The sequence below is a fragment of the Vicugna pacos genome, chromosome 15, assembly GCF_048564905.1.
Source record: "Vicugna pacos chromosome 15, VicPac4, whole genome shotgun sequence".
In the NCBI taxonomy this organism is placed as follows: domain Eukaryota; kingdom Metazoa; phylum Chordata; class Mammalia; order Artiodactyla; family Camelidae; genus Vicugna; species Vicugna pacos.
The window spans coordinates 47,906,467-47,931,806 of NC_133001.1; the positions used below are offsets into that span (position 1 = coordinate 47,906,467).

At 32.9% G+C, this 25,340-nt stretch overlaps 1 protein-coding gene across 7 annotated transcripts in view; it reads left to right on the forward strand.

Annotated features, from left to right (window-relative positions):
- PUM2 (pumilio RNA binding family member 2) overlaps positions 1 to 25,340 on the forward strand; it is an 83,889-nt gene that overhangs the window by 16,619 nt on the left and 41,930 nt on the right. For 5 of the 7 annotated variants that reach the window (XM_072938157.1, XM_072938161.1, XM_072938156.1 and 2 more), the window contains 7 exons: positions 2,751 to 2,819; positions 9,401 to 9,509; positions 12,566 to 12,753; positions 13,319 to 13,488; positions 16,241 to 16,508; positions 16,753 to 16,846; positions 23,345 to 23,470. In XM_072938157.1, the coding sequence (XP_072794258.1) occupies positions 2,769 to 2,819; positions 9,401 to 9,509; positions 12,566 to 12,753; positions 13,319 to 13,488; positions 16,241 to 16,508; positions 16,753 to 16,846; positions 23,345 to 23,470 (1,006 nt within the window). In that variant the 5' untranslated portion in view covers positions 2,751 to 2,768. Of the gene's footprint in view, positions 1 to 2,750; positions 2,820 to 3,731; positions 3,859 to 9,400; positions 9,510 to 12,565; positions 12,754 to 13,318; positions 13,489 to 16,240; positions 16,509 to 16,752; positions 16,847 to 23,344; positions 23,471 to 25,340 lie in introns of all 7 variants that reach the window. The other 2 variants (XM_072938162.1, XM_072938159.1) reach the window with 1 other exon arrangement.

Genomic DNA, 25,340 nt, shown 5'->3' on the forward strand with positions numbered 1-25,340 from the left:
GCTTTTCTGCAAGTTAAGAGAAAAGAATAGCTTATTTGCTATCCATGTATCTTCCGTATATCTTCTTTGATGTAGTATCTGTGTAGATCTTTTGCCCATTTTTAAATTGTGGTGTTCTTTTTGTTGTTGTTGTTAAGATTTTTGAATATATTCTGGATACAAATCCTGTATCTGATGTGATTTGCAAATATTTTTATCCTGTCTGTGGTTTGTCTTTTTTTTTCTCTTATCAGTATCTTTTGTAGAGCATGTTTTTATTGCTGAAGTCCAATTTTTAGAGATCAGGTTTTGTGTGTGTGTGTGGACTCTGCTTTTGACGTTGATCTAAAAACTCATTACCAGACACAAAGTCACACGGCTTTTTTGCTTTTCTAGAAGTTTTATAATGTTAGGTGTTACATTTAGGTGTATAATCCATTTTGAGTTAATTTTTACATCAAGGTGTATGATGAAGTTCATTTCTTTGCATGTGGACATCCAGGTATTCAAGTACCATTTGATGAAAAGATTGAAGAGCTTTTTCTATTAACCAACCTTTGAATTCTTACATGGCCAGCACTGTTTTTAAGTATTTTATGCTGTCTAATTTGGATTTCATAGCAAGCCATGTGGTTGCTGCTGCTGCTTCCCATGAGGAAATTGATTTTAAAAAAAAATTAGGTTAGTTGTCCAGAGTTATAGAACTACTTAGTTGCCACAACCATAATTTGAATCCAGTTCTGTCCCTCTGTGAGCCACATTGAGTTTGCACTTTAAGTCAAGGATTAAAATATGGGAGTCATATGATTAGAGTACAACTCAGAAAAATGGCTTATTACTTTTTGGAGGTTAAATAGTAGGATGCGAAGGTAGAGAATTGCATTATTTTAGGTAAGAGGATTGCAGCATTTTAGGTAAGAGATGATTGACCAACTAGACAACTGGAAAATAGATTTAAGAGAGGTAGAAGTTTGGCTTTAGTGATTGGACATTCGTGTAAGAAAGGAAAGAATTAAGTTACAAGTGGAGAATAAAGAAGGGTAAGGTTGGAATTTCTTGTACCTCCAGGGAAAGGGAAGAAGGAGATAATTGGAAATTTTGGAGAGGAGAGAATTTGGTCTATACAAATGTGGGAGTGAGATCATAAGCGTATACTATATAGACCTCAAAGCACTGAGAATAGATGAGATTGCTCAGGATAAAGGATCGAATGTTAAGGAACACTAACATTTAAGAGTTGAGTAGACAAATAGCAGTCTGTGGAGAAGCCTGAGAAGAAGCAACTAGACACATAGGAAAGTAAAAAGAACTGTAACAGCATAGCAACAGAGAACAGTATTACAGGAAAGGAGTGCTTTGTAATATCAAATACTATGGAATTGTTGAGAGGAAGAACTGACTAGGGAAAATGATAAATGGGATTATATTATAAGGTCCAGAAGTTTGAAAGCTGTGAATTTGTAGTGGCCTCAGTTTTGAATGCTTTTCTCCAGCAGTACTTAACAATAGGAGGCAAAGAGCCTCTGACTCAAGAACACATTGTCACATGAAATGTAAAAAGCAGTTTAAACTGTTAGAAATGGAGAGGTAGAAAAATACGTTTTAGTTTTAGTTTGAGGGGAAGGGAAAGGAATTACTCTTTATGTTTATTGAAGTATAGTTGATTTACAGTATTATATTAGTTTCATGTGTACAGCATAGTGATTCAGTAATTTTATGAAGTATACTCCATTAAAAGTTATTACAAGATAATGACTATAATTCCCTGTGCTATACAGTATATCCTTGTTGCTTTTCATTTTATACATAGTAATTTGTATTTCTTAATTTTGTAGCCCTAATTTGCCCCCCCTCAAATTAAGTAACCACTAGTTTGTTTTCTGCATCTGTTGTTTCTTTTGCATATACACTCATTTGTATAATTTTTTAGATTCCACATATAAGTGATACAATATAGTATTTGTCTTTGACTTATTTTACTAAGCATAATATTCTCTAGGTCCATCCACATTGCTGTAGATGGCAAAATTTCATTCTTTTTTATGGCTGAGTAATATTCCATTGTATATATACACCACATTTTCATTATCTGTTTGTCTGTTGTTGGGCATTTGAATTGCTTCTGTATCTTGGCTATTGTAAATGGTGCTTCTTTGAACATTGGGGTGCATGTATCTCTTAAAGTTAATGTTTTTGTTTTTCCACATAAGATACCCAGGAGTGGAATTGCTAGATCTGGTAGTTCTGTTTTTCATTTTTTGAGGAACCTCCATACTGTTTTCTGGTGGCTATACCAATTACATTCCCAACAGCATTATGCAGGGGTTCCCTTTTCTCCACATCCTCTCCAGCATTTATTTGTAGACTTTTGGATGATAGCCATTCTGATAGATGTGAGGTGATAGCTCATTGTTGTTTTGGTTTGCATTTTCTAATAATTAGTAATAAGCATCTTTTCATGTGCTTGTTAGCTATCTGTATGTCTTCTTTGGGAAAATGTCTTTTAAGGCCTTCTTGATAGTCCACTTTTTGATTGGGTTTGTTTTGGGGGGTTATATTGAATTGTATGAGCTGTTTTTGTATTTTGAATATAAACCCCTTGTCAGTCATTTCACTTGCAAATATTTTCTCCCATTCTGTAGGTTGTCTTTTTGATTTGTTGGTTTTTTCAGTTCATGTTATGTCAGTAGTAGCAGCAATATAATATAAAAATAGTTGATGCTATCTGTGTTTAAATTTTTCTACTAACTTTTGTTTTTGTTATTCAACAGGTTTGATCTGTGGATGAAATGAATCATGATTTTCAAGCTCTTGCATTAGAATCTCGGGGAATGGGAGAGGTAAATATTTATGAATACTTAGATTGTATACCGTACTTTGGTGATGAGCCGTTGAGACTTGTTTTTTTAATCGCATACCTTAAAAATAGCAGTTATGTCTTCCAAGTGATGTGGGCTTTTAAAATCTGTAGTTGTGGGATTTTCAGATTTTTTTTTTAACCTTTAGCAGTAATTTTTAGTGATGTTATTTGTGTCTAGTTGATTTGATTGACTTGGTTAGATAATGTCTTATATTTCGGTAATGAGCCATAATCACTTTGATCGGAAAAGAGCCTTCCTTGATCTTTGTCTTGCTGTTTTATATATGTATGCTATATTTGCTTTAGCCACACTTAATTGTTCACTATTCTCTCTTCCAAAAATCTCTCCTTGTTCATTGTTTGCTTAATAAAATTGTAATCCTCTGCAGGACTCTACTGAAAAAGACTGTCTATTGTCCTATTGCTGTCTGCAGTAGAATTAATTACTTCCTCATCTCATGAGTCTTTATACATATTTTTATTATATTACTGGTTACAGTTTGTTTTATATTAGTCTCCTCTGTAGATTATTAGCTTTGGATGACTAGCACATAGTGGACATTCAGAATTTTTGAATGGGTTGTATCAATCCTTAGTTAATCTGTGATTTTCATTGGGGCACCCTATTTAACCTCGCCACTACATAATTTAAGGCATCAAAAATACTTACTTTTCCATATACCTAATAAGTATTTAGAAAATTTTATTGATTATGAAAACCCTTATTGTCACATTTTTGTCATGTTCTGTAGTACTAACATAGTATGGGCTTTGATAATAAAAAATAATCATGAACAGACCTAAGATGTATAATTAACTGCTTGCTCCTGGAGATTATTTTACTTTGGTAGACCTTCATGAGACTCACTCCATCCAATGCTGTGCTCTTCAGATGCAGAAAAAGAGTCCAGTCACTCCTCTCTGGGCCACAAGAGGGCACCCTGCAGCTAGCTAACCCTCCCCTTCTTCAGAACAGCGTTTTCCAAAGAGTTTGTCATTTTCAGAGGACTGATTTAAGGGTGAGTTAAGGTGCTTAAGCATAAGTATTGCCAAAGTAAACTTGTTAGTCCAGTCAGTGCTAATGGTAAAACTCTGGGCCCTAAGAAAATTTGAGAAAGGGAATAATTTTTTAGTTAAATTTAAAAAAAACAAAACTGCATCTTTACTACAGTACAGTGGCTGCTTAGGCATTGTTTACACTATGGGTGAATTTAAAAAAGCAGTTGAAAAGGGCTTTTGTTTTTTCCTCTTACTTGTTTTCTTTGGTCTTTAGAAAGCAAAATAACATCTTGAAAGCAGGTTTGAACAGTGTTTTCAGCCTACTCTGTGACAAGCTTGATGGGTTTTTTTTTTTAGGACCAAGTAAACTCATACTTTTACCTTAATTCTGTTAGAGCCCCCAATACTTTACTTCCCACATCTGCATTGTGTATATATTTACAAGTTGACTCTTTTTTTCCCCTCCCTTTCTAAATAGTATTTGGTAGATTCAAAGACATCTTTGCAGTTTAAAGAAAATGTCATGATCAGAAGTATTAGTTGAGAGAGTTTAATTAGTTGAGGGTGGGGGGAGGGGTATTTGAGGTTTTTGGAAAAGAGGGACTGGGTTGAATACTGTGTTAAATGATCTAAGCTTAAATCTAGGCTTTTCTTAACAAATATCAGCTATGCAGAGTAAAAGTGGCTAGGGTTTACACTGCCTGCTTTTTTGGCAGATAACAGCAGGTCAGTGTTTCTGTGACCTTCATCTAGGAAAAATAAATTTTCAAATAAGCTGTTATTCACTAATTAAGTTTTTTTCTTAACAGTTTACCAACTAAATTCTGTTACCTCTAAGAGATAGCTCAAACCTACTCAGATTTCTGTCTCTGGGTTCTCTCTCCCACAAGCCTTTCTATCTTTCCTCATCTCATAGGCAGCAGGGAACCTTCTGGGATTTCCTTCTTTGCCTGTCTCTCTTTCACCAGTCTTCTCCTCCTTTCCTGACAGGTGAGGATTTTTGTTTTATCCCAGAATTCGTTCATTTTAATGAATTAAAAGCAGCCTTGAGTTTCTGGCTCTTGAGTTTTCTAAAATTGCTTTTTTTTTTTAATGTAACATCCTTTTCTAATATACTGCCCTGTCTTTTTCTTTAAAAATAAAGCTTTGCTTATTATGTCTTAAGTTGTTGTAAATCTGTTGGCATACAAAGCACTGCATTATATACATACACACATACAGACTATTAAGTAAATAGAAAGAGATTCCTGCCTGAAATTCTTTAGGGAACTCAGAATTTAACTTTAAATCACTGAGTTAATGTGTTTAGGGGGAGTATTTTCATAATGTAGTACGATAAAGCTCCCTCCTTTGTTTTCTAACATAGCAATAGTTGAAGAAAACATTGAAGAAAATTTATTCACTAAATTCTCAGATAGTATGGCGAAATGGAAAACATTCTGGATGGGGCGTAAGGAGACTTCTGTTTTCTCGGATCTGTCACTAGAACTGTGACCTTGAGAAAGACTCACTTCTTTGAAGACAGTAATAAGAACAGCCTTTTGTGTGAATCACATCTCTCAAGTGCTCTAGCTCTGATCTGAGCTGTTAAGGCTAACTGGAAATAGCTGATTATAGTTTTGTCTATAAATCCCTATCTTAACAATTATATCTTAAACTTTATTCACTATAATGAATAGCTGCATTATATGAATAGCTACATTATATGGTCTAAATATCATGATAATATCTTAACCTGTTTTCTTTTTTCATTATAGCTGTTGGTTGCCTAGTGGATATTTTTAGAAATATTGATGAATGAGACTATGAAAAGAACCATCTTCTATGGCAGCTAAGTGTAAAGACAGTGGTCCTTAGAATTAGAGTTCAACTCGAAATGCTGCCATATTTACTGGCCGTATATGTAAACTTATTTGTAATCTTGGACAATTTATTTAACCTCTGATGGTTTTCTTATGCAAAATGTGACTATGTTAGGCAACTGTTCTTTATAAGTAAATAATGCAGTTTCATGGTCCTCCTAGGCCATCAAACTTAAAAAGAAAGCAAACAGCTACAGATGAAATTCTTATAATGAATATCATAATCCTTTAACATAATTAGATGTTGCTGGCCAGCATGTTACTCATGTTTTATAATACTAAAGGATTCATACTTTTCGGTAGTGAAGACACCTAATATTTATGTCTTTTATGTGCTAGACGCTATTTGAAGCAGTTTACTTAACGTTATTTCACTCTAGGCTCAGAGAAACTCTGTATAACAGTGGCTTTATTATTATCTTTACTTTACAAGTGAAGAAACTAAGGCTCAGAACAGTTAATTAAATGGCCCAATACCGTGTAACAGTGCTTGAACAGCAGTTTGAACTCATGAGTGCCTTGACTGTTTACAGTACTGCTTCCCAGTGGAAGGGATGACATCTAATAATGTTTGCTCGTGATATTAAGGAATATTGGGAATGGAGAAGATTTGGGGAAGTAGTATGGTTTGAAAAAATTAAGAAGTATTAATATCCTTTATTAACAGAAAAGATTAAAGTCTGGAAAAGTACCATTCTGAGGTTCTAGGGAATTACCTTGTGGCTTATTTTGAGGCAGTATGCTAGAGTGTTGACTAATTTCTTTGACAGTGGAGAGTGCAAGCCATAAATACTTCTTGAAGGAAGAACTAATAAAATGGTGGATAGTAGGGGGATGAATTTGTATGCTCAGTCGTTTCTGAGTTGGAAGGACAGAGGAGTAGGTTGACAAATACTGGTTTACTTGACTTTGGTCTAGAGCTTTTGTGAATTAGGGAACTAATATGAAGCAGTATTGGATAATATATTTTACAGATCTTCAAGATCTCAGCCCTTGTCTTCTGTAATGCGCTTCCCCGTTTCTACTACAGTAAAAGAGTCTCCAGGGGCAAATCTGTATTTTTAATTGCAGTTACAACTAGTGTACCACTTAACCTTTTTTTTTTTTCCAAACTGTTCTATCCTAAATTGTTGCCTTCCCTTATATTTAGTCCATTGTAACTAATTCTTGATCATAAGCTAGTAGTTTTCCTAAAAGTATTTGAAATTGGTGTCTAAATTGTCACAGTTGTTTCTAGAATGGTGATAAAGGCTTTTGTTAGGAAAAGTCTTAATTTTAATTAACTACTAAATTGTTTGCTTATCCATCATAACTTATAAATGTCTGCAGAATGAAGAGAGATTCATAGCACAGCTTTTGGCAGAAAAGTAGGCACACTGGATAAGTGCTTGACAAAGGCTTTTCCCTCCATAATTATGCAGTTTGCATTTCAAAGCAGTGATACATGAACTACTGCCACAGCACTACATGGAATCTTATTCCAAAGGACTGAAATATCTCAAAAAGATTCAGTTATTTCTGCTGTCTCAGAAGATCAGTTTGTTTCAGCCACTTCTGTGTCTATAACAAATGCTTCTATTAAGTTGTTATAACTTTATGTTTGATTCTTTATTTAGTGCTCTTATTTTGATTCTAAAATTTATAAAGTATGGGATAAAAGCATTTTCTCAGGGACCATTTTCTTCTTCCTGAAATGGCTTATTTATTCAGTATTTTAAAGGGATTAACTTGGGTTTTACTATGAATAAATGCTTAGTTATTTAAATATATCAAGTGCACTGGTTTAATATTATCAGCATTACATTTTGTTTAAATATTTACATGAAACTTTTATAGTGGGATTTTTAAAAATCAGAGCAACAGAGGTTGTATTGTACTGGGATCTTTGTTAGAGCAGATTATTGTTTAACATGTCTACATTTTAAATACAAATCTTTTGCATCCCAGGAAGATCCTAACATGCAAAAACTTCTTTTTTAAAATAGCAAAGAAGAAGAAGTTAGTTTCCTTTACAATTAAGTTTCCTTTAAAATTAACAGTATTTAATGTAGCAAAAGATCCATGGATCAGGGATATGCTCAAAATGAATTTTCCCACTCCCTTCAAAGCCATTTCTCCTTTTTTTTTCCTGTTTTGATCAGTAGTACTGTCATTTACCTTGTTACCCAAATTTTAAATTTTTATCCTTTTTTATTAACCTCCCCCTTATTTTTATTCATATTCTATTGACTGTCCTAAATGTCTGTCAAATCCATTTTATTTTCTCAGTTCTTTTTACCAGTACCCTGTTTCAATTCTTGTCATCTTGGCCCTGTTGCTGTCATTCTCTTTAATGATCCCCATGCCTCTAGTCAAGAATAGCCATTATTCTTAAGTTTACAACATGAATTATTTTCTAAAATGTGGTATCACTCTTGCCATTCCCTTTTGATTCCCTTTTGCTTCGATGTAATATACTGTTTCTTTCGCATGTCTTTAAGATTCCTCAGAATCTGCCTAGATAGCTTTAACAACATCAGTTTTGACCTTCCCACCTGTGTTTCTCCATTTCACATCCTATTCTACAAACTGCATTTTCTCAAGTTGTGCCTTTGTTTGTGATTTCTTGTGTCCTCCCCATTTCCATTGATACTTTAAACCCCCAATACACACACACAGTCTTATCTCTCAAACTCAATTCAAGTTTCAGTAAGTTCATTTTATTATAGTTCGTTTATAGTTGCGAGCTTTCTGAAGATAAGGTCACCATACCTGTAAGGAGGCAAACACAGGTAATTTAGTTTGATAAATGTAGTAATAGAAATCTATATTGGTTTAATAATGAGCACCTAATTATGGCCTGAGAGAGATGAGTCTCTTACAAATGCTTATTTAAAATGCCAAATGCATATTTTAGAAAACCAGTCTTTTTTTTTTTTCCCCACAAACATATCCTTACTCCAACTCCTCTGAGTGTCAGGGAGGAGAGGAGAGACCTAGATGAATATTAAAATCTTATTAGGAATTGGCCAAAGGTACATTCTGAATAATCGAATGGTTGTATTAACAGTTTTTATATACTTGCTTATGTCCCAGAATAGGATAGAGCACAGGGCTTTGAGATTATTATCTCAAAAAGTATTTAGGAGTCTTTCCTATGTGTCTCTTCCAACGTCCATAGCTTCCTGATTTGGAATCGATAGATTGCTAGTATTGAGGACCTAGGGAGAATTGTGAAGTTCACTTCCATTGAATATGTGAAGTAAGAATGAAAATTTTCTGTCATTGAAGCTACAGGTTAGGAGGTGATCCAAGCTTGGAAGTAGAGGAAAAAATTTTTATCATTGATGTAGATACTTTTATTGTATTATCTGTTGAGTACGAAATTTCGTAAGTCTTTTTAAAAAATTTGTAAAGAAGATCACGAGAATAAAATTATTTGAAAAATGTAGACTATAACTCAATAAAAAATGTTAAAAAAAAAACAAGGAAAAATATAGAAAAGTCTGAAGTAGACTTTTCAGGTCTAGAATCATTAGAGCCACTACTCAAACATAAGTGGTTTTATTAACTTGACAAATTAGTAAATAGGTCACTCTGAATTTTCACTAGCATTGAAAACTAACTTGTACATATCAGTGGTAAGTTTACTTTCCCCTATGTTTTAGCTCTTTGTAATTATAATAAAATTTAAATATAATGTTTTTTCCTTTCCAAATAGCTTTTGCCTACCAAAAAATTTTGGGAACCTGATGATTCAACAAAAGATGGACAAAAAGGCATATTTCTTGGGGATGATGAATGGAGAGAGACTGCATGGGGAACTTCTCGTAAGTTATTGGTGTATGTGTGAGAGTTACGAATTTACTCGATTTTTTTTTTTTTACCCTACTGCCCCCAGAGAATATTTGGAGAAACTTGTGTATCTTTGTTAAGGATTTCATAAATCATTGTAACACACATTTTCATATATAAAATTAACCCATTATCTAATGGTCCACTTACTGATGGAAATGTTTGTCACAGTAAGATTTTACTGAGAAGTTTTATTTGAATTTTCATTAAAATAGAGGACATTAATTTAACCATGGGAATTTTCAAGCTTAAAATGTATTAATTGACAGTGGGTGATTTATCTAATTGCAGCTCCATCAAGTTCTGTTAGATATTAGCCACGCCCACAAAGGAAGTAAACCCTTTAGTAAGGTAGAATTACCAGAAAGGAAGCAGGTTTTGAATGTTTTTGCTATCCATAAGTGGTGAAGAGAAACTTAAGTTCAAGAAACTGTTAAGGGAAAAGGAACCGGTACGTAAAGAGTATAACTCACAGAGGTGACCGTATTTATTGGTAAATTACAGAGCATAATTATATTCTTAAAAAATAGTACTTGATTATATTGTTAAATATAAAATTTAAAGATGTAAAATTTGAGAGATGTACACATGGAACTTTTCATTATGTATTTTGCAAATAAGTTTTCTCTTTTTATAACTAATTTAGTACAGCTTACTAAAGCTACAAAATGATCAAAGTAACGTAAAAACAAATTTCTGGATGATAATTATGAAATTAACCTTATATTTTGTGTGTAAATTACCGAATACTTTTTAATTCTCCAAATTATTAAAATATGTTAAAAAGTTTCTAAGTCTTCTGTAGTTTTAAACTTTTGTTCATAAAGATAAAATAATTGTTTAAAAGTTAGGAAATGCTAGAAAATTTTAGTGATGAATAATCTTTTGGAGTCAAAATTGAAAAAGAATGAAAACTTTGCTAACTACTAAGTTAGACTAAAATAGTGGCAATTTTCTTTGAGTTCAACCATATGTAATATAATATTCCAGGTTTGGAGAATACCAAAATAAATGAGATATCCTTACACTCAATTTTTTTTCTCGATTAGATGTAACCTATATTAGAGTGGACTTATAATTTAAATTATTCAGTTATTTGGAGTAGGTTCCATTTTTCCCACAACACTTTCTTTGCCAAAATAACATGTGCTTGAAAACGTAGTTGATACACGTGTTTTGATTTCTGTTTTGAAGGTTAAGTGGTTAATTTCTTTATTTACCAGAACCAGATATTTTTTAAAGCAGTCCAAAGCACAGCATCTTGAGCACAACATGGTAATGAGAGATACTTTCAGTATGGGCAGTAGAGAAATTTCTTTTTGTATGTTATATTTGGAGGACAACTACTACCAGCAATAAAACATTTAAGCAACTGTTTATATATTCCTGATAATGTCTTTTTAGTGTCAAGTTTATAATTTTAGTTAATTCCTTGTATCCCTCCGTTTCCCAACTTAACTTTTTTAGTTGTATGGATAAAACTTTGAAGATGAATACTAGTCTTTACCAGGAGAAATGAGAAAATTAGAAATGAATGGATTATTTTGTTTACTGAACAAACATTGAATGGCAAGCATGTACAAATTTGAATAACACATTCCTTGTCCTAAAGGAATTTTCATTCTAAAGTTCTTTCCATGATTGCAGGAGATTTTATCCATAGACATATTTCCTTCTCAGCTGAACTGAATTACTTGTGATTATTAATTTCATTGGGTTCTCCTGACACTTTAGACCTTTGAATATGCTGGTTTCTCTAATGGAAATGCTCTTTCCACTCCCTCTTTCACCTGTTTTTTGCTCTTTACCCTTCATATCATTTCCTTTGAGATTCACTTTAAGACTGGGAAGAAGTGGTGCCCTTTCTTTCTGTTCCCCCATAGTATCCTGGGTTATTTTTATTGAAGCACTTTTACTGTTATGATTGCCTCCCGTTAAACCTGTAATCTCTTGGAGGTCAGGGACTGTCGTGTTTATTCTTGGGTACGTAGCACATTGCATAGCATATAAGAGACAGTAAATCAGCATTTGAACTGTGAATGAATGGGTAAATGAACGAAAGAAATAAATGACTGATCTCTTACAGATAAAAGTACTGACATGGAAATGTTTTAATATGATTTGGCAAAAGTAGCAGTCATTTAAAAATTACTGCAGTTAATGAAATGATGACTGAGTACCTCTATGATAGTTCAACCCTTTAAGAACAGTGCCTGATATTGAGTTTTATACGTGTTCACAAATGAGCCAGTAGTAGCTAGGAGCTTAATGGTTCACTTTTAAAATTTTTCCTGCAAATCTGTGTGTGTTGTCTCAAATGTTTTATTATGTTTCTGTTTTGTTTGCGCTCAGATTTTAAATACTGCTTTTTCTTTTTGTCACAGAAATATGTAGAAAATGTATTCGTACCAGATGAGTGATTTTGTTTGTCTGTTTTTAAACAAAAAAATAGATGGAAAACTTTTAGACTAGAAGGGATTTTTTTAAAATAATCATTTAGTGATACTTAGTTTTTTACACCAAGAATAAAAATTATGTGGTATTACTGATTTTTTCCAAACATATTTGTTTGTGTTTATAGCAGTACAGCAGTGTGTTTTGAATCTGTTCAGTACATAACTATGAGCTTGAGAAGTGCCTCTGCCAATTTAGGAGGAGTTATTTTTATTCCAGGTTTTATCCCGAAAGTTTTTTGCTTCGAGTTGTTTTGAATTGCCTGTAGAACTTTTTAATAAGTTGTTTATAGGCAATGGAGACTTACGTCTATCTCCATTGACCTCTTGGATTTGACTGTTGTTCACATAGGTTTTTACCTGCTTTTTTTACCAGATACGTTTTTTATCTGTATTTTCAAGAAATGTGCCTAGGCCAGTGAGTCTCAATAGAATGGAGATCTTTTTACAAAGATTACAATAATTTGCAAAATAAAACAATACACTGTTTGTTTTTTTACTTTGATGTATTAATCTGTAAATACATTTTGGTTAGCTTAAAAGTACAAATTTGTAATTGTGTTCTTTTTTCCAAATAGACCATTCAATGTCCCAGCCTATCATGGTACAGAGAAGATCTGGACAGGGTTTTCATGGAAACAGTGAAGTAAATGCAATACTGTCTCCGCGATCAGAAAGTGGAGGCCTTGGTGTGAGCATGGTAGAATATGTATTAAGTTCTTCTCCTGCTGATAAATTGGATTCTCGATTTAGGAAGGGAACTTTTGTAAGTATTTTGAATGAAGAAATATTTTTTAATTGCTGGATGGTTATCTGGTTATCTTTTATAGTCAGTTTCTTTTTCTGACCCTTCCTAGAGCTAAAGAAAATTTTGCAGCTGTTGGTGCTCTTGTTTTCTTTTGGCCACATTTTGAAATACATAAAATGATAGAACCACTGGGAATATTTATAATTTTAACCATGTTACCCCCCCAAAAAATGTTAATTAAAAAACATAATTTGCAAGATTAAAATTGCTTATTCGTGGTAGTGCTTGATATGAAAGTAATGAAACAAAATCATCCATGCATTAAGTAGAATTTTAATCGCATTTGTGGTGTTACTGCTTTCCTAGCACCGCTATAGTTAAGGTTGCCTTAGCCCTTCTGTTATAAATCACTGGTTTGTACTCAAAATTTTTGGTCTTTGATAAATTAGTCGACTACGAAATTAAAATAAGATTCAATGCTTTTGTTGTCTACATGCACTATAGTGTAGTTTTAGATCACCTTATGGTGCCTTTTTGTGTGTTCTATTAAATATTCAGAATCAAACAGATTCTTTTTCCTCAGGGCACTAGAGATGCTGAAACAGATGGACCTGAGAAAGGAGATCAAAAAGGCAAGGCTTCTCCATTTGAGGAGGACCAAAACAGAGATCTTAAACAAGGAGATGATGATGATTCTAAAATAAATGGCAGAGGTTTGCCAAATGGAATGGATGCCGATTGCAAAGATTTTAAGTAAGATTTTAACTTTCTCAAGAAGAAAAGCATATATCTTTAGGGATTATTACTACTAGCTGATATGCCTGATTTAGACATTTTTCCAATTTTGGTTTATTTTATTTCCCTTTGTACCTTGTATTAATGTGGAGGAAGATTTAGATTTTTTGGTAAGGAATATTAATGATTATTTACCTTTTTTTTTTAATTCAGAAGTCTCTCAAACAGTACATTCCTTTGAAGGAGTAATGTTAGAAGCTGCTGTTACCTTTCTGCTAATATGTTAGTCTAAATTTTAACTGTTTCCTCCCTACTAAAATTTAGTGAATTTTAGATTAAATCTGTGATCTTCCTTGGCAGACTCTTTGTGGTTGCTCTTGAGCACCTTTCTATAGAGTTTCTTCTTACTACCCCTGTCCCCACTTTAACTCTTATTCTTTGAAATAAAGAAACATAATTAGCTTAGAAACTGTGACCTTTCTTCTTACAATATATGAGTTTGTGCTAATATTAATATTCCTGAAATTAGGAAAGGGGGGAGCATACTGGAGACTTCAAAAAATTAGTTTTAAGTTCAGAATTTTTAAGTTGTAGATTTTTTACTGTCTCTTTATGGCAATTAAATACATATTTCTTCTAGTCTTTGGTCTTAGTTTAGGCAGTGCACATTTATCTAAACATTAGGGAGTTGTTTCTTCATATTTCTTCATATGGGGCCTACCTGAAAATGAGCTGTTTCTTTGAGATATTGTGAACCATGGAATCTCAGTTAAGTGAGTTGCAGTTACCTATGGGTAGTATATTTTTACATTTATTGCTTTTAATTATCAAAAGCAGAGTAACAATGCTTCTTAAAAAACAGTGCTATTTGTATCTGTTTTAACTGCAAAAAAGCATCCAAAACCAGTAAACCTCTTGACAAGAAATAAATTTAGGGAGTGGGAAGTATAGCTCAGTGGTAGAGCACGTGCTTGGCGTGCCAGAGGTCCTGGGTTCGATCCCCAGTGCCTCCGTTAAGGAGTGTTAAAAAAAAAAAAAAATTCAATTAATGCTATTCAGTTAGTTTCAGAACCTTATCCTGATTTTGCTCTTGTGCTGTTACTTAATCTATGTTTTAGTTTAGAGTATGCATTTAAAACTGAGTTAATTATAAACCCTTCAGTGTATACATTTATAATTGAAGTGTTAATACACCGTTAACTATAGCAAGAAAATAGCACCACTGATAGCATAATGTCTTTTCTATTATATCCTCTACTTTTTGCTGTATTAGAATTGTTTTGTATGAAGGGCTATACTTCTGCATATTAATATGAACTTTACATTCAATAGCATTCTGATTTTATTGTTAAGTTTGGAGTATATATTTTAAAATTGTTTCTAAATTAATTTTAGTTACAGCGTTGTCTTCAACAATATAAAAACATTTCAAACTAATAGGTGTGGTCATAGGGTGACTGTGCTAGCACACCATTATTACATATATTAACTGATACATTATCAACATACATGCATTACTGGAGTAGAACTAAAAGGAATGAAATAACTATATCAGACTGGTTTTTGTTTTTAATTGGGTGATTTTAAAGAAGATCCTTCAGTTTTATTCTTCCCATATATTCTAAGTGAAAAATAAGCCTTTGGAATAGTCACATGAAAAATTAGGTATGGATAAAGGGAGAAAGGAGTTTGAAACTTGTTCTGATTTTACAAAGACAGTGATTGGTTTTTAAATAAACTATAAGTCCACCTAAATATCTAGAAAACAGTTTTTATAATGAAGTAATTGCTTTGTAAAATGCTCTATACATGTTAGCAAATGTATCCCTATGTGAAGCACCTGAAGTTGCGGGCAGAGTTATGTAGGTGTAACAGCTGGCATTGAAAGCCAGGTAAAGTAGTTATTGCCATTTATTTAATGTACTTATATTTGAGTATATTATGAACTCATGGTTCCTCAAAACATACTTATTTCTTGTAAGGGAAAGGATCTTATATTTCTGTAGAAGAAAAGAGAATGTAAATGAGGATCAATTATGTCTAGAAATAAGGTGAAAATAAAATATAGACCATGAAGGGTGTTGATAAAAAGAGAAGAGTGAATGTTTAAATTTAGTCTAATGTTAATAAATTTCTTGGGAAAATTAAGAAGGCTAGTCAGTAGAGAAAGTTGCTTTCTTTACGTGTATAATTATACTTTTCATTGAAAAGATAAGAGTCAGGAGTCAGCTTTTTGTCTTGGTTTACCACCCTTTTCTGTTACATCCTATATTTTATGCCCTTAATGATTGTTCGTGGTCACTTTTTTTCCTGAAATATTCAGCAAGATGTTAGAGCAATTATTTGCTGGTGGGCAAGATGGGAGTATGGTAGATGGGTTTTGATTTTGAGCGTTCCCATATTTGTCTCTTGATATTTTGCTAGTCATAACCTACCATTCATATTGTCTGATTTGAGAAGAAAGTTTCAGGTAGTCTAAGCCTAAATTGTGATATTGGCCAATTTTCTTATCTGTAAGATTGAATTATACTGTTCAAATTGGCGGCAGTGGTCACTAATAATATTTTTAAAAAATGAAACTATGTTCTTAAGAGGAAGCTAGATTAGACAGAAAAAAAAATGATAAAGTGAAATGACTAGGGACCTTGGGTACCTGATTTGCCCTTTGTATTTTACAACCATTTGTTTTCCATGATTTTCCTATTTTCCCATTTCACTTTGACTGACTTGGTACTTTTATTCACCATGCCTTTCTGTTTTCTTTATATAGTCGTACTCCTGGAAGTCGTCAAGCCTCTCCAACTGAAGTAGTTGAGCGCTTGGGCCCAGCTAATCCCCCAGAAGGATTGGGGCCTCTTCCTAATCCTACAGCTAATAAACCACTTGTTGAAGAATTTTCAAATCCGGAAACTCAGAATCTGGATGCCATGGAACAAGTTGGTCTAGATTCCTTACAGTTTGACTATCCTGGTAATCAGGTACCAATGGACTCTTCAGGAGCTACTGTAGGCCTTTTTGACTACAGTTCCCAACAGCAGGTAAAGCATGTCCATCCTTTAAAGAAGTTCCTCTTAAATGTGTACTGGTTAGCCTAAAGTGCTGTTACGGCATTGACATGAATCATAGGGGTATACTTGAACACCTACTGCTTCATTGAATAAAACGTCCTTGTATTTGAGAAAAGTGATTGAAATAAATATTTTAAATATTCTTTTCTCAGCTTTCTAAACAGAAATGAAATGCTTTGAGACTAATCTTTGTGTTGAATATTTTTCTTAATAGCTCTTTCAGAGGACTAATGCACTAACAGTTCAGCAGTTAACTGCAGCTCAACAGCAGCAATATGCATTAGCCACAGCTCAGCAGCCACATATAGGTGAGTCTTTATAAGTTACCATTTTAATTACATTGTTAGAAAATCTTGTTACAGTATTTAGAATGTTTCATTTTCATTTACTGAATGGTGTTATTTCATTACGTTTTGAAACATCTCATTAAGATCAAATAGCAGTAGATTACATGGCAAGAGTAAAGATTAACTAGGGAAGAACTGTTTAATTTTTCTTGTATCTTTGGTGAAATAAAAATCTATAACTTTTTGAAAGCAGTCAGCACATAAGTTTTTTTTCCTCACTGTGAGGAAGTTAAGAGAGTAACACACTTGGAAATTTAGATGTAGTTATGGGTGTTCATTATCAAGTCAGGATGTTTATTTTTAAAATGGTTTGTAAGTAGGAATCCCAAGAAAATATTTAAATATTTTCTTCCTTATATTTCATTAAGCTATTTGGTCTTTGACTTTTAGTCTTTACTATAATGTGAATTATTGCAATTACCTATTTGTTACTGCTAGAGCTCAGGCATTAGTACTGTGTGTCCGAGGTTGGGGTATTTTGTTTGTTTTTTAACTTGTTATTTTGAAAAATACTGATACTACATGAAGTTGCAAGGAGAGTACAAAGAGATTCCCCACTTAGTTTTCCCTCAGTGGCTATATCTTACATAGTTATTGTACGGTACTAAAGCCAGGTCTGTGACATTGATAAATGTGTATAGATTTATGTCATTTTATCATGTGTGTAAATTCATGTAACCATTTTTACACCTGATTTTGGCTGACCTTGATTTCCTAGTTGGAGAAGTTGTGAATACTCTCAACATCAGGGTGGGGATTGTGGCACTGGAAAAATATACTAAGTTGGTTCTATTCTTTTAACTTTGTGTTGTTCTTTCTCAATCCAAGAAGCTTCCTAGGTCCCAAATTTTCAGTTTTAATCAAAGATGACCACAACATTTCTAGATGACTTCTAATAGCAGCATGCACTGTGGACCTGTTTTTCCCTCTTTCCCCCAACTTTATCCCTAGACATAGTCCTTCTTTCTCATTGTTAGAGATGGACTGATTTCTGTCTACCCATGGGCCAGTATAATACCTTTTATTTTTTGAGCTCTTACGGTGTGTTTTATATGTGGAAGACTAGGATATCCATTATTACTCTTCTTTTGGGAGTTTTAAATCTTTTATTCTTAGATGCTTTTTCATATGAACTTTAGAATCCTCTTATTCACAGATCAGGTTAAAATTTTAAATTAACTCAGGAAAGTTGACATCTTTATGACATTAAGTATTCTTATACAGGACCTCATATATCTTTACTTTTGTTCAAGTCTGCTTTGTGTTGTTCGTAAGTGCTTTAAGATTTTCTTGTAAGTTTGCATATTTCTTGATAAGTTTGTTCTTTGGTATTTTATCTTTTGCAGTCATTGTAAATGCCTTCCTGTCTTTATGTCTTTAAATTGGTACCTATGAAAGCCCTTTATTAGTATTTACTAAATTTTATGAATGATTTTCTAAATAATCGAATCATACCTGCATTCTTAGAATTTAAAAGAATTGTGTATAATTATTTAATGAGCTCTTTTAATTTGCTGATGTTTTATTTAGGATTTTTCACTTACGTATAAGTGAAATTAGTCTTTATGTTTGTGTGTGTTCATTTTTGCATTTTTTGTCAGATTTTGATACCAGTATACTTCATAAAAATAATTTAGAAATGTTCCCTTTTTTAATGCCTTAGAAGTATTTTAAATTACATTGGACTTACATGATCTTTAAAGATTTGGCAGAACTCAGAACTTCTTTGTGAAGCCATCTGGAAAATTACACAACTAAATTTTGAAAACCTGAATAAAATGAAAATATTTTTTAGAAAGCACAGTTTACCAAAATTGATCCCATCTTTTCATCTTTGTTCCACAATTAAACATACTTATTATTGATTATCAGTCCTTTTATCCAAGTTTGCCAAGTCACCTCTTGACTGGCTGATAGTTCATTTAGAAGATCACTGTCCAATTGCAATATTGCGCAGCATAGAATTTTAAATTCTTTAGTAGCCACATACTTTATTTAACCAGTTATATCCAAAATATCATTTCAAATATAACCAATATAAAACTTACTAATAAGAAATTTTACATTATGTTCATATAAAGTCTTTAAAATCAGATGTGCATTTTCCCACTTTCAGCAGATTTCAGTTTAGACTAGTCACATTTTAAATAGTTGTATGTGGTAGTAATTACCATAGTGGATAGTACATATTCTAGAATGGGGGTTGACAAACTTTTTCTGTAAAGTCCCAAATAGCAAATGTTTTAAATTTTTGCAAGCTGTATGGTTTCAGTTACAACTATTCAACCCTGCTGTTATACCACAAAGTGGTCTTAGGCAGTACATACGTGAATATGACTGTGTTCTATAAAGCTTTACTGGGGGACACTGTAATTTAATTTTGTATAATTTTCATTTGTTACAAATTATTATTATTTTCAACCATTTAAAAATGTTTAAATTGTTCTTAGCTAGTTCATACAAAAATAGGTAGTAGGCTAGACTTGGTTCATGGGCTGGGCCAGAAGGAGATTATAGACAGATACTATGATTTGTGTTTTGAAATACACATCCACTTTCAAAATGGGGAGAGAGAGAAAAGGAAAAGGCAGGGTTGTTTTGATGGGTGGGGAATTTTAACAGCACGAGAAATTGAGAGGTGATCCATAGGAGTAAATTAGAAATGAACCACGTGGCCTGCAGAGGGCTGCAAGCGGGATAAATAGAGGACCTGCACATTGTCGGGATTGGGGTTGGAGGGTTAGACCCCCAGGCCACTGATAAAGACTTGGTTTAGAGACTTGACCTTATGGTGTGTAGTGGTAGTTGTAATGAGTAAGTGTAAGAGAATCTCTCATTTAAGATAGTGTTTTAAACAAATTACAGTGCAAACAAAAAGCAATCAAAAGACAGTCTTACAACAAATAAGAGTTTATGCTCAAGATGTAGAAATAAGAGAACTTTGAAGCTCTGAGAACTTTAAAATGTATGTTTAGAATATTAACAGATAAAGGACTAAAGCCATCAAAGATCAGAGGTTTTAGAACAACAAAACAGTGTGAAAACGGATCATTTCAGAATCTTATAAATAAAAAGACATAGGTGGGCTGCATAATTAACTAGCTATTACCTAGATATAATGAACTGGAAGATGAAACTGGAACTCTCATAACACAGAAATATACTCACAGTAATCAGGATGTATTAGAAGCTGTGGAGTAAGGAGTTAATAAAGATGTGCGAGGCATATGTAAAGAAAACTGAAAACTTTTTCTGAAAAGTTATATAAATGAGGACACATACCTTTTGTGGTTGGGGGAAACTCAATATTATAAAGATGTCAAGTTTTTCCTGAATTACATTATGGACTTAATGTATTGATTAGAATCCCAACAGATTTTTTTGGGAGGGGGTGGAATTTGAAAGTTTGTTTTTGATCTTTGTTTCAGAAAAGTGAAACCAGAAAACAAATAGAACACTGAAGTGAGAGAGGGATTTACCCAACTGTATTTTAAAACAACTGTTAAAGTGCTGAAAATAGTGTGGCACTGGTGTCAAAATATACAGATAGATCTGTAGACAAAAAGTCTGAAGTGGGTGGTCATGTGTTTGGGGTGCAGTGGTAGGATGATTTTGATCTTGATCAAATTAGTGATTAATCAAATTAATTGTAAAAGAATATCTTTGGAAAATAGGTTGGAGATAATTGGGTTCTATTCCTGGTGGATTAAAAGTTTTAATGAGAAAAATAAAGGTAGAAAATACTTGATATGTTTTGTCTCTTCGATAGCCAGAAAACCATAGATTAAAGTAAAAAATTTGTTAGTGCTTTATTTTACCCCACATTGACAACTATTTAAAATGTTTGATAATGTCCTACCTTGGTAGGAATGTGAATGGTATTCTCATATACTCATAATGAGAATATAAATTGGTACAACTTTTCCTGGAGGGTAATCTGGAAATGTGGGTCAAGAATTTATATATATGTATTTGTCATTCAAATGAATTTTCATAAGGATATGATGATAATGCAGGGATCTGTTAATTAAGGAATAATAGCATTATTTACTTATAGCAAAAGGTTGTGAATCATCTAAATATGTATCTGTAGTAGACTGGTTAAATCATGTTCCTTTTGTATGGTAGAATACATACTGTGCAGCTATTAAAAAGAATGAACTAGATAGATAGCTATTGACATAGAAAGGAATCTCTGGTTAATTGACAAGTGAAAAAAGCATATTAAAGTACCTTTATACCCTAGAATGTAAAATGTATGAGTGTGTGTTTGTGTATATATATTAAAAAATATTTTTTTAATTTAGAAGGAGATGTATTTATACATATGTACATATATAAACATGTAGATTCAAACATGTGTATATACGTGCAAAATATACGTATTTATGCATATACACACTAACATTGTTTGGTGTCTAATCTGTTGTAAATATTTCTGAGTGAAACGTGGGCTTAAATAAGTTTTTCTTCATTATTTTCGATAGAAGGTTTAATATATATCCATTAGCTCAGACTAATTCTTTGTATTTCAAGTATTTGAAACCTTGCTACGTTTTACCTGATTTGTAATGTAAATACGGAGAGAGCTATATTAAGATCTTTTCTAAAATTGAAAAAAAGTTTAAAGGTTATATGTAAGCCTGCTGTCAGTAAAGATTATATGAGAACTTTGGCTTTCCACTTTATATACTTCAATAGTATTTGTGTTTTTAAAAGCAGTCTTTTTTAATCATAAAAATATAGAATATAAAACTAGGTCCTGACTTTTCGATTTGTAGTGATAGGAGTAGAACATGGATATCAATACATCTTTCTCTATTCTTGTCTTAGAGATAATCATGATAGAGGAAACAGAGGGAAATCTTGAAACCTTTGACATAGGGCATAGCTAAGAATGCAGCTTTGAGCAAATGGATTTTTAAGTAGTGCAAGGATTTTGTTTGAACCCTCTTTAGTTCTTACTTTTTTTTATTAAAAAAGCAGATTTTTCCAATGGTTTTGTTGTGCCTGGGCATGAAATCAGTGTTGTGAGTTGTGGCCAGTATTTTTTAGAATAATTCAGAACTTTATTTATTTAAATTTTTTATTTTCTTTTTTGGTGGTGGTGGGGTGATTAGGTTTATTTATTTATTTCTTAATGGAGGTGCTGGGGATTGAACCCCCAGGACCTCGTGCATGCTAAATAAGCACGTGCTCTACCTCTGAGCCACACCTTCCCCCCAATAATTTAGAAATTAATGAAGAGAAAAATTAAGTAGAAAATGGAGTGGATTGAAATTTTGTAAGGATAAATATTTTGAGATTTTTGTTTGTGGCTTATGTGTGTATATGGATACTAGGTTCATATGAAATACATTTCACATTGTGGCTCACAGTCAAAAAATATGAAAGCCGACATAATATAGTTAGAAATGAGTTTGTATGTCTTGATTTTAAGGCCTAGACTTTAAGATAAATGGTCCTTTTGAATACTTTTTTCAAAAGTTGCTTTATGTCCACCTGCTTTTATGCCCAAAACCCCTCACCATCTTTTAAACCTGAGTATTTTTGAGCTTCTTTAACTTTAAACACATTTTAGTTACTTCCTTGCGTTGTACTTATCACAGTTATTTTCCAGAAGAGGAAATTCTGGCAGTACACTTTCAAAGTAATTTTTTAGTACCGTAGGGTAAAAGGTATACGTACCGATTCTTGCTCAATGCTAGCAGTTTTCCTCTCTTTTTAATAAGTACTGCAAATGAATATTTAAAAAAATTTCTTAGCCTTTACTAAATCTATATTGTCATATGTTAGGCTCACATATTCTGCTTACTCTTCTGCTTAAAACTCTTCATTGTTTTACTTTCAGGGTAAAGTACAAACCACTTAGCATGACTCAAGAAGCTCTTCATGAGTCTTCATTCTGATTATAACTCCAATTTTATCTCATACACTACAACCCCACTCCATCCTACCCACCACTTCCAAAGCTCATTGGATGCCCCTCCTCTCTGTGCTCATAGCCCTTACTATATTCTGATTGCCAGTTTTACTTGTTTTTCTGACTAGGTGGAGTGATTTATGAGGGCAGGTTATATCTGTCTTCCTCACTTGAATCCCTTGCTCATAGTGTACTTTAATAAAGATTGAATGAAAAATTACTACTGAACAATAGTAGTTCTAGCTCTGAACATTTATTGTGTGCCTGTTATGTGCTAGTACTGTACAGTCATTTACATTTAATTCTAACAAAAGTCATTGGTGATACACCTGTTTCATAAATGAAGAATCTTAGAGTCAGGTTGTGTTACATGCCCCAGGTCAGTTAGTTAATAAGAATTTGAACCATGATACACACTTTCCCCTTCCCCTACCCCCAGTTTTAGAATATAAATGTTTTTGGTTTTTTTATTTTAACCTTATGAAGAAAATCATACATATGTTTTTATTTATTATTTCTCCCCTTTTAAAACACAGCTGGTGTATTCTCAGCAGGCCTTGCTCCAGCTGCATTTGTGCCAAATCCATACATTATTAGTGCTGCTCCTCCAGGGACTGATCCATATACTGCAGCAGGATTGGCTGCAGCAGCAACATTAGCAGGTAACTTACTGTTCATCCTTGTTGCTTGTTATGGATTTAGTTTTAGTTTGGGGATAAACTTAATTTTTGTCTAATTGAGCAGGTTGAAGTTCCTACAGAAAATGGAAACATTTATCCAGAATGAGCTGAAGTTTCCAGAGAGCTAGTTTATTTTTTAACTATAATGCTACAGGAGAAAACCTAAGTCTGATAACACTTTTATCCCTCCTGCACATAGTTGGTTTACATTTCAGTTTTGTAGTTTCAGAAATCTTGTATTACCAACCACAAATCTTTATTCTTGGGATCAATCCCATTACCCACAGAGACAATGCAAAGTAAAGTTACTTCTCAGTAAATAAACTGGGGGTAGGTGCTATAAATACCCAGGCCAGGGATAATACAAGGTAAAGAGATTCAGCAAATCTTGAGAGAATGAGTATCTAAAAAGTAAAGTTTAATTAACAATGTTAAAGTGTACAAGCAAGCTGAGGGATAAAAAGGTGGGATGGCATTGGAAAGAACTTATTAATAACTGTCAAAGCCTGACAGCACCATCCAAAATCTGAAATAAAAACCAAATGTATACAGTGTCACATGTCAATTGTGTCACAGTGAAGCTGGAAAAAAAATTTTCTTTAAACCAAAGCTGTATTTATTTCTTATGTAAGGGAGAGTTGTGTACTGGTTAGGCACAGTCGTAATGAGTGAAGTGATTTGCTCATCTTCTATAGGATGTTGAGGGAAGGTTGTTTTAGATTGAGTTAGTTACAGAGACAAGAATGAATTAGTCTTAGACATAGTTTATGTTGGTTACCAAGGCAGAAACAGGGAGATGTCAATCACAGAAGTATGTTCACTGGATTGATGGCTGATTGACTTTCATAACTTTAAGCTTCCATTGATTTTTTTACTTTCAGAAATAAGTTCACTGATTTATCATTGATCTATTAGATGATTTTAAATCCACTTCTGGTAACTGTTATCATGACTGCAGAAGAATTAGTCTTAGCCGTTTGTGTGTGTGTGTGTGTGTGTGTGTGTGTGTGTTTTGTACTCAAGACGTTATTTTAAGAAGTGAAAAAAACATTAATTTCAAATTCTTATTTGATATCTTAGCAGACTAAAACTAACCTGTCACATTCAGTAGTTTTTGGTATAGATCTGCATGTGATTACATAAGGTGTGAGCTTTCCTGGTACCGTTTAACTGGATGTTAATATGTAAAATGCTGATATACCATACATGCATATGGAAAGTCATTAACGTCTGGAACTGAAAGAAGCAACTTTAAGGGGTCATTAGTTTTGAGATAAGCATTCTAGGCATTCTGGACTTACTGAGGCTTTCTAAGATCATCACTGTCCAATAGAAATAGAACGTGAGCCAGATAATGTAATTTAGATTATTCTAGTAACCACATTATAAAAGTAAAAAAACAGATGAAATTAATTTAACGTTATGTTTGATTTAGCCCAGTATATAATGTAGTCAGTATTTTTTTTAAATTACTAATTGGTATTTTAGTTTTTTTTTTAATGCTAAGTCTTCAGAATTCTGGGTGAATTACATACATAACAGCATATCTCAATTCAGGCTGTCCAACTTTTAATTGTTTAGTCACAAGTGACTTCTGGCTACTGTTTTGTACTATGAGATAGATGTCTGATTCTTTTATTTTGTCTTATTTTGACAGTGTATTCTTTCTTCATAAATCCTTTTCTGTATTTAACAGTCCTCATTGTAGATTGTACTTAAACTGTCTTTAGAAATATATTTTACCTTTAAATTTTTTAGAGCTTTTCATTTTAGTCATTTAGTCAATTATATTGGACTTTATTTTTTTCCAAAACAAAGTGCAACCAAAAGAGTTTGATTTTTCAAATTAGAT